Here is a 10,949-nt window from a genome sequence, read left to right on the forward strand (position 1 = left end):
GTCCTTTTGTTTTTGCTTTTTTCAGTCATGAGATACTTACATATAATACTGTATTTCTGAATATATCACTTTGCAGTTAATTTCCGTGGTTGTCAAAAAAAGCAGGTTGACCAAGTTCCTAGGAGACAAATGCTGATTATCCTCACTCCTGGAATCCTCTGGACACTACGGGTTGAGGATACGAATGTTAGATTTAAATAAAGTACTCTCGTGTATGTAGAGCAAATATGAATAAATTAAAATATCGACTATTGTGATCTTCTTAACAAATCAGGAAAACATAATCTTTACACAACTTAATCTTTATTCTTTCATAATTAAAAAGCTTGATAAATTATAACCACAGTTGGTGTTAGATTATTGTCAAATTCTGAATGACAATTATTATTCCTGAACAGAAAATCAATTACAGGTATATAACTTTCAATTTGCTCGATGTCAATAAATGAACAAATTTAACTTTTATTTGAAATTTTCATCTCCGAATGTAAATGGGAGTGGAAATTTTGGTGATACAGTTTTTGACAGATCATATTTTGTAAAAAACAAATTGGAATATTTTCAACCGCGTAATGAAAAACTTGATTCAAAAACTAAAACAATTAACAAAGATACATGTTATATTTATAAAATAATCATAGTTATGAGGTCACACGACGCTGAGAGTATTGTTCGCGAAAGACTTTACAAATCTCGACAGGACAGATTAGCTATTTTTAAAATGTTATATTAACTATTTTTTATTTCTAATTGTTTCAAAGTTTTAGTGACAGCCAAGATATTTTTGACGCATAATTAGATTAATAAAATTAATTTCAAATGATGCAGAATAAATAGATTTTAACAATAATTTCAATTTTAAAGTAAACCAAAAGTTTATAATTACAAAAATAAGGTATCCACTACTTTTGGTCCTCCTTTATATGCACAAAATTAAAATGGAATGGAAAAAACTTGATAAAGTTTTCTTCTTGATTTTTAGTCTGGTGCATCTGCCATAGCTTGTTTGCAAGATTCTCCTTTTTTTACTACCCCCACACGATTTATGCTGACCTTATCGTGGACCCTAACCTTATGGTACTGAACAAGGGTCAAAGTACTTATTATACTATTTCTCTAGTTCATTTATAACATTAGTCCTGTACGCAATTGAGGTATCTTTTGGGTTCTTAACTCTAATTTTCAAAGGATCGTTGTAATATGAATATAACTCGCAAAATTGCATAAACAACGAAAGTTGATTATCCAAAAAGGACTTCTGTTAATCTAATATTATAGCAGTAATGCATAGTACTGCTGAAAGAAGGCTCTCTGAGAGTTTTAAGTCATTTTTCTAAAAATATTAATTAAGATTATTTTTATTGAATCTTGTTTTTGTCTACATTTACCTGGACGATATTTTCAAAAATGATCTGTACATGTTTAAATAAAAATAAAATTTATTCTCTTGTGTTGAAAAATCCCTCTTTTTTATAAAACAGAATATCAGAACATTAGTACAGTGCAACCTCCATCTGAGGCGGACCTCTTCATTGGGGCACATCTATTTTGGAGGTACCTTCAAGTTTTTGGAGAGTTTAAAAATTAGGTCATTTTTATACAGAAATTTTCAAATTTGGAAATTGAAAAACTTAATTTTTATATAAAGTTTTGCACTTCATATAGTCTTTTTGCTTGACAACGCAAGTTGTTACAAGAATAATCATAAAGAATTGGCAACAAATACACTGAATTAGTTAAAAATTGATGAATGCCGTTTTCAAACTCTCTCAAAAAATGAAGTAGAAAATGATAACGAGAATATACGAATGAGTAAAATTTACCAATTCTCATTTGGAAACATTTGTTTCCAGAAGCTTTGAAAGATAATTATAATTTCAGGAAAACATTAAAAATGCAAATGAATAAAATCCGCAACCGAAGGGCATTTTTTAAATAGATGCCCCAATAGAGATGTATTAAGAATTGAATAAATCAAAATTTATGATAACGACAAATAAATCAATGATATTTAGTCAATGCATGCATAACTTATATTCCTTGTTTCAATACACACAGTCCATTCAAAAAAACATTTTAACCGAAAATAAAGAAAAGTAAAAAAAAATTATAGCACAACTCCACCATCGAGAAAGCCATCCAACAAACTATCAAAATGTTCAACCCATTCATCCCCCTCCAAGACCTCATAAGACCCAAGTATATCATCTCCACTCACACCCCCAATAGCATACAACCGTCCCTTTACATCCACCAACGTCAACTACAACTACTACAACATGAAATCAACATTTGCTCTCGGAGACTCCAATAATGGGCCACTACGCCACGAATCGGTCTCCACATTGTATATATAAACATCACTAACTTCCTCCTCCCCATATTTCCCATATCCGTTTCCCCCCACCATGTAAATCTCGCCAGACCGGACTGCACAGCGGAGCCACTCAGAGGTTTAGGGGACTCGGCAATTGGACTCCACACATTGGTCTCAATCTCATATTTGGCACAGCCTTGGGGTACAAAAGCAAGGATAAACTTGAGACAATTCCTCCGACAGTCCTTCCCCCAAAAATATAAATAAATTTGTCATAGACGACGGAAGAAAAGTCCCACCGAGCGTCGGGCATGGGAGATAAAGTGTCCCAAATCCACTTCCCGTCGTCAAAACATCAAAAAATATCAAGAAAACCCCAAACATGTATAGATTTGAAATCGGGGGATCATTTTCGTGTGTCTTTCCTCCCATGACGTACAAATTCGTTCCAGTCGAACACATTTGGAACATTGAGAGTGGCTGAGGGAGCACTCCACAGTCATAGCGGACTGTGTTTGTATCACAATCAAATCTACAGATGACCAGAGTGAAATAAACAAATGAATCGAATCTCTACTTTGGCCAGAAACACAGACGCTATCTCCACAGAGGTTACCCCCGGCAATTACAACTCGGCTTCCAAGACGGGCTACTTTGAAAAAACGAAGGGGATCTGTCAGTTGGCACACTTCCTTCCATTCCTTTGTGTCGAGGTCATGAGTAATGATGTGCCTATCATCGTCCCCGACTGGCGATTAATAATAAAATTAAACTTAGGAGTAGTTTTGAGTTTGTGGGCAAAGAAGAATTCATTCTTTTAAATATTTTATTGAAAATCTATAATTTTTCATTAGTTATAAATTAGTTATGAAGTGTGAGAAATGATATACAATACGTTGTATTGACGGCATTTAATAATATTTATTTTTATGCAATTTTAAATTAATAAATATTATTTTAACACAATTAAGGATTGTGATAAAGTATCCTGGGTTGTGCCGGAGTTAACATAGATCACGCCGGTCTCCGTCTTATGTGAGAACAATTTGTGTCTTTCTGTGATGCAAAATATTTAGTTCTTTCGAAATTTGACCATGTTTTCTCAATTTTTACTACTTCAATTGTAACTTATCCAACTTACAGGAGAAATATATTGCTGTTCTTTTTGAACATAAATAGGTCAGGGTGTTAATAATTGTATCCTTTCTGTTCTTCCTTTTATTTCAACACATTCATTCGTAATTATTGATTAAAAAGATTAAGCCTTTTGTAGATCCAAATTAGCGACAAAAGTGCAAATGATGGCACTTTTTAATCTTTTTATGCTTTCTAAAAAATTCTCCGCTAAGCATCTCTCCAACATTTTTTCACACAATGGTCAGTGTTTTCCTTGGCAAAAGCCACATAGCGTATCTGAAAAAAGAAGATTTCTGTCTTACGAAAACAAAACAAGAAAAATATTGACTGAGTTTAGTTGGAATTAGCCTGTTGTTAAATCACTTTAGTGGAGATTCTTTTCAGAATTTGTATTCTTATAATAATGCCACCCTGGTCTTCAAATACTTTGATATATCCATCAAATCCGTCTAGCAGAAATCAAAGCTAAGCTGGTGGAAAACTTTTCAAGATTTTTTCCAACCCGATAGATTAAAAATACAGTTTGACTCTTGCCCCAATAGAAATCTGGCCCAAATACAGAGGGTATGATGATTTATACCTTTTTCCAACTTTTTCTTTAATTTCTTTATATAAAATAGCATTTAAAAATCAAAAAATCCATTTTATTGTCAATTAAAGAAGTAATTGCTAATTTTCCCGCCAATATGACATTTTTTTCTCAATTTCTCGCAGACGTTCATTTTAAAAACATAATATTCACTAAGTGTTCGGGACATACATTGAACAATGAATTTTCTGAAATATTCATCATATTCATCGTGTCTTTGATGTTATAATTCACAATTTCAGTATCACACCCATCATATAATTGAGAGTCATTTTCAGTTACATCAAGTTCTATTTGCATTACATCTGAACTCCAAAAGTTCAAATTAATTTTTCATTCTTAATAGAACAGTATAGACGGATTGTTATTTTTCTTTACAGATTTTTCTACCCAAGCAATTTTCATCTTTAGTGACAAATGATTTATTCTGATGCTTTTTGATGAAAAGGCAGGTTTCGTCACAATTAAAAACGTCTTCCATGTTGAACTTATTCATACAGTCATCATACTTTTCGTAAAATTTTTCGCAATATTTCTGACAATTTTTTTAATTACACATCCGGAAATTGAAATTCAATTTTGCCTCAGATGTTCCCGAAAAGTTCAAAAACCAGACAATCGAATTTCAACGATAGATCTGATTCATAGTATTTGTAGGACTACGTCAAGAATAGGATTATTTAAAAAAAATGCCACAATAAGCAGGGTCGATAATTTTTTAATTTAGTATTCTATTGGTAGGAAATTAAATAAACTGCTATAAAATGGACTATAGAAATAAAAGTGCCCCAAATATAGTTCAGAATCAAAAGATATTTGTTAGAGAGCAAATACCACAAATTATATCACATGTGTCTGCATTGTCGTGTTTAACTCTCATTTTCTATTAAGTAATCTGATGACCTGAACATTCCGTTCCGAAGTTTCAAGAAGTTGCAAAAGCTTTCCCGATGTCCATCTAAACACCAAATAAAGCATTTTTATTTACTTCATTCAATGACTATTTAATTCTCTGACAGCAAATTGAACTCTTCTACATAGCTCGAGAGTTCTTAATTGATGTACTTGTTAACAACTTATATAATGATAAAATGCATTTAATAAAGCGTAGATCTCAAAGAAATTGAATATGTAAGATTTCGGAATGAGGTAAAATAGTCCCAGATTTACTACAATTTTTTTTCCAGAATTTTAATTTCGTTTTATATGTTTACTGAGATTCTTGACCTTACTTCTGCTTTTTTCTTTTTATACCCGACAATGGATAATAAACGACAGGCCATCAGTTTATCCTTAAAGACACATTTTCATAAATAACTTTTCAATGATTGCAGAATGGGATTTCCATTTTTCGATTTTTTACATTTATCTTTCTCATTTAGATAATTGAGCTTTCTTCAAAGTCATCTTTTGATAATCCAAGTGGCTCGAATAAATAATACACCCCTCGACATAAATATTGGTGAATCTTCAACTTACTTCATTCATACAAAGAATGATTTTATTTTTCTTCAGATATATTTTAAAATCTGATAAAATTGATAAAAATTAATTTAATTATTTAAATTTTGAAATTTTGTCTAAGAAATTTGGAAAAAACACGACTTCATTGGCATAAAATTTGGTTATTGTGAGATTAATATGTAGAATAACCTCCTTTTGCCGAATAGATCTCCCAACACCTTTTTTTCATTGACTCAACTAATTTTTCAAGTGTTTTTGATGGAATAGAATTCCAAATATCTAATAGATTTTCAATCATAATTTACCTTTTCCAAATTTGATAGTTCGAGTAATATTTTCGAATTTATTCATTTCAAATTTTTTTCTATACACAATTTTTCTTTTTTGGATCGGTAATAATTCAAAAATACATTCATCAGAAAAGATTGTTGATCTAAAATCATGATCTGAAATTTGAAGAAATTTTTGGACGATCTCGAATCTGGAAACCATGTGTTTTTTTGTTAGAAGTGGTTTTTTCTTTGCAATTCTTCCGAAAATTCCATTTTTATTTAAATTTCGTATTATGGTTCGAGACAAGACACGTGTTCCAGAAAACTTTTCTATTTCATTAGAGAGTTCAGAAGCAGTTAAAGATGAATTTTCCTCTGATGTGCGTACCAAATGATTAATTTGCACATTATTCAAAATTGATAGTCTTCCAGAACCATGTTGGCGGTCATATGATCCAGTTTTATTGTATTTCTTGATAAAATTTACGACTGTTGAATATGGAACACCGGTTTCTTTAGAAATTTTAATATATGACATATTTAAGTCGTATAGCGCAATTATTTTCCCTTTCATAAACGAATCGAGAGTATTATATCTAAAATATTTTTTTATTAAGATCAATCTCTAAATACTAGCAAATTTGACGGTTTAAATTTTATAACCAATTTTTATGTCACTAACCTAATTGCCGACATGCTTTAATTTCTTGCAATATTAAAATTTAAATCTATTTTAATTATAAATACAAAATAAATTATTTTTAGAAGATCTAAAGGATCTTAAAGTATGATTTATTCTTTTTAAATGAAAAAAAGCAGGAAAGATTAAATAACCAAATTTTTTGTCGAGGGGTGTACTGGATATTTCATCCATGGAACAAGATGAACTTTCTTTAATCATTGTCCAGTCAACGATTTAAATTGTTCAGAATTGTAGAATTTACTTTTCAATGTTAGACATTTTTTATCCATAGAATCAGTGTGAGTTTTCTCTTTAGAAGATTGCGCCCTTTTTTAAAGATATACAAATTTATCAAATTCTTAAATAGTTTCGTTAACGAATAAAGTCGACTCGGCAATCAGTCCAAGGTTAACTGCTAAAAAAACTGAAGAACTTAAAATCTCAAAATACATTAACCTGTCGAACAAAGTGCTCTTTTCCCCAATCTCTCTAGAAACATCCTGACCCATGATCCAAAATACTCTGAAACTTGTTCAGAAAACGTCAAAAGCCTCGGGAGAAGCAATACCTGTTCCAAATAATCTCCATTGCGATTCTGAGAGGCAACGTTTTCTCGATAATTACTAGTTCTAAATCAAGACTAACTTAATTTTATTAATTCGGCTTAGTTTCGTTAACTCCAAATTTGTGATTGAACCACAATTATGTTTGATCATTAGATTGAGAAGACCCATTTAAATCTTCTTACCTTTTATAGAACAGTCCGTAACGCGACATCCTAAGAAAACAATCCTTATTGTGATAAGTCTCAATAAAATAAATCATGATAAATATTTAATAACAAATATTTCTGGTGGGTCAAACTTGATCAAAAAATTCCGAACCCTTTTATGTAAATCCTCACCAAGTTTCCGTCTACCACGACGATCAAAAAGCAAAGAAACAATCAAATCCCACTGCTTCTCCACCCCATAAACTCTCAACTCACACCACATCACTTCCTTCGCTGACATATTAAACATCTACAATTCCCCATAAAAACAACTTTTTTAAATTCCTCTGCCGAAATACCAAAATCAGTGCCACTTTTTTGAGTTTGAAGACCATTTTTCAACATCCTTCCATACGTCCCACACACCGTATCATCTCCAACCAACTTCTTCAGATTATACAATTCCTATGATCAACCAAAAATCAAAACATATAAAAGATTCTTGGAATATTCCTCCATCACGCTTATTTTTGGACTGTCAATGATTTCCCTGAGCGCTCCCATTAGCTCTTTGGTGTCCAAAATACACCACAAACACGAAATTAGATAAATCTATTCATAAATCATAACGAATCGTGCAACATTGGCTTCTTTGGACGATACTAGAGTCTCGATTTGATCCGCCACTTGTCTTTTGTCACAAAACTTTTTTATGTAATCAAAATAGTGGAATGTGGCGGTTGGACGACAGGATAGCTTGTCATTGAGGACTGAAACGTGCACGTTTTTGTGGAGATATGCCAATAGAGAGGTCAGATTGTCTCCGTCGTATTTGGCAGTTAGGGAATCAAGGAGGTTTATACAGGACTGGTAGTTAACGAATTTTCGGTACCACGGAGAGATTTTAGTGTTGGAATTCTGAGTTGTGTCTAAATCATCAAAATCCCAGTCTTTCGATATTTTATGAGTATGGTTGTTTTCCTGAACAGCATGGACGTTATCGAGTTGGGATATATTTTCTTCTTTGTTCATATCCCGGATAATATCGTTGTATGTTAGTGTAGTGTCCCAAAAGTCATCATCACTCACATCAGACATTAATTAAAATGATTTTTAATTTTTTTAAAAAGTTCTATTTTTATAGATTTAAATAGAAAATTAATTTTTTATTTAAAATATAAGTCTACATCTACAAATTAATATTTTTAGTAAACTACTAATATATGTAAACTCTGCCAAATAAGTCTCCCGATAAACATAGCCTACATTACATTTGCTTGTTGAATCAAAAAAATGTTTTAAGCTCATTATTTTCTATTTCGATCAGATTAATAAATCATTTGGGAATATTATTTTTGTTAATTAGTCTATAAAATTAAATAAATTAATTTTTAATATTTTGTAACGTTTCCAGGGCCCTGTCATTTTCACTAGAAATCCATTATGTGTCGTGCAGCATTCGTTTCATTTCTAATCAGATTAGTAGAAAACTAATAAATCAAAAATAAAATTAGAATATTTGTCTTTTTAATAATATAGAATCAGTTATTAAAATGTAAAAACTAGATATTTCTCATCTGCCAAAACAGACTTTTTATCTCTATTTAAATGAGATAAAAAGTCTAAAAATATTGATTTACATATTGACCTTATAATGGACCAGTTTGTCAGTTATACGTAATCTATAAATCTTAAATTGATTTAGTTAACATTATTGATTGAATGTGATAATTCATTGCACTTTATTAAGTGTAAAGTACTCATTTATACCTCAAGAGTGTATCCCAAATAATTTTTTTGAGGTAAAACTCAAAAATACAATTCAAAGTATAAAGTGAGTCATGATACTTATTAAGTACTTTTGTATCGATCTTTATGGGTATATATAAAGAAATTTGCCGATTTCTAAACCGCGTTTGCTATTGCGGCTGATTCTAAAAATGACTGAAGAATCAAATTCTCAACAAAAACAGTCACAAGAAAATACTTCAATCGCAACACAGTTTACAAAAATGATTAATTTTAGTGAGTACTTAGCCCAATTACTCAGAGACCGAAGGACTCTAAATTTTTTGCCAAATACGTTTGGCCATATCAATAGAATTCTCAAAGATGGTTTTTAACATCAAATTATATTTAGAAATAAAAAAAGTCAGGCTTGCACTCTTCAATTCGAAAGGCGATAGCAGGGATGACTTGCTGCTTCCTGATCCAGTCGGACCACTTGTTACAAAATCTGAAAAACTTTTTGTCCCTATCAAGGAATATCCCGATGTTGATATAATTTAAATTATCAAAGTTCAACTTTGTGGGTAGAATACTCGGTCCTCGAGGAATGACTGCAAAACAACTAGAACAAGACACTGGATGCAAAATTATGATACGAGGACGTGGTTCAATGAGAGATAAAGCAAAGGTTAGTAAATTGGAGTGATCATTATATCCCTGGTGATAGATAAGATAAACCACAACGACCACATTTTTAACAATATACACTTTAGTAGTACATTTTTATCTGCTAATTAGCTAGTTGTAGCACGTATGTTCAGTTGATTAATAGTATTCACTAATTACAATCAAATTGCTTTCCCAATGTACGTAATAGCCATCAATCGTGTACATTGACATCTTGTAGTAGTTCCTTAATAGCCAATCTGATGTGACATCGATTGCTTTAATCTTTCTTTAGGAGGAACAGAACAGAGGAAAACCAAATTGGGAACATCTAAACGACGATTTACACGTACTTATAACAACGGAGGATACATGTGAACGAGCCGATATTAAACTCAAAAAAGCCATCTCCGAAATCAAGAAACTACTTCTTCCATCTGTAAAAATTGGTTACCTGAAAATTAGCCCGAGGGAGAGGACGAACTGAAACGAATGCAATTGATGGAACTTGCTATTCTCAATGGAACTTACCGTAACGAAGGAAACAATCATAAAAATTTGTTTGGTTAGTTTTTTGTAGTTTTGAATATTTTTTGCAGGTCGTTCTTATTCATATGACCAACCTTCATCCCAAATGGTCATCTCTCCAATGCGATCTTCGATGTCTGCTCTTGGTCCTACAATGTATCTTGGAAACAGAACGGCAAACATAAATAATTTTGGAACTGCCACTTATGGAAACGGACAATCCATCGTAGGAGTATTAGGCTATATTTCACAATCTGGCTACCCTCCGTTTGTGGCTGATATGAACAGCTTGTATTACGTCGACCCGTATATGATCAATACACAGGTTATTGGAGATTACCCATATGGAAATACAGGTGAAAATTATAATTAAATGCATGGACAGACCATTGCTAGAAAAGTATTTGTTCTTTAGTTTTTGTATTTACAATTACTTATGAGAATGTAAATTAGGTTTTTTGATAGTTAAAACCTGCTAAAAATGAAATTGGAATTAAGTTATCTGAGACTGAAGCTTTAGTTTTTATTTGTAAAGAAATTATTTAAAAAATAAAAGACATTTTATTCGCTCAACATTATTCGAAATTTAATTTGATAAAATCGTGGAAATAACTAACTTTTATTTCCAACAATCTATAAATCATTTGAATTAATTACTAATTAAGTTAGTATTATGTTTATGGTAGATATGTAGCCTGGCGGATTGCCAAACTGTTTCCCCGGAAAATGGCAATCGAGAACCGTTGCATTAGCCAGTCCGCCTCCCGAGGATCATGGGTGCGCATTGAGATTTTGGCTCCGAGCTTGCGAAGGAACTTTTCAGTTTTTGGACCGAGAGCACCCGACGTCTCCGC

The 10,949-nt window shown here is 31.8% G+C and overlaps 1 protein-coding gene across 1 annotated transcript; it reads left to right on the forward strand.

Moving 5' to 3' along the window:
- Positions 1 to 9,285: 9,285 nt before the first annotated feature.
- On the forward strand, positions 9,286 to 10,474 carry LOC115229798 (protein quaking-B-like). The gene is made up of 5 exons (XM_029800089.1): positions 9,286 to 9,324; positions 9,473 to 9,589; positions 9,863 to 10,006; positions 10,039 to 10,132; positions 10,167 to 10,474. Exons 1-5 carry the CDS (start codon positions 9,286 to 9,288, stop codon positions 10,466 to 10,468), a joined length of 696 nt encoding a protein of 231 aa, XP_029655949.1. The 3' UTR covers positions 10,469 to 10,474.
- Positions 10,475 to 10,949: the final 475 nt, after the last annotated feature.

Source organism: Octopus sinensis, unplaced genomic scaffold (assembly GCF_006345805.1).
Source record: "Octopus sinensis unplaced genomic scaffold, ASM634580v1 Contig13674, whole genome shotgun sequence".
In the NCBI taxonomy this organism is placed as follows: Eukaryota; Metazoa; Mollusca; class Cephalopoda; order Octopoda; family Octopodidae; genus Octopus; species Octopus sinensis.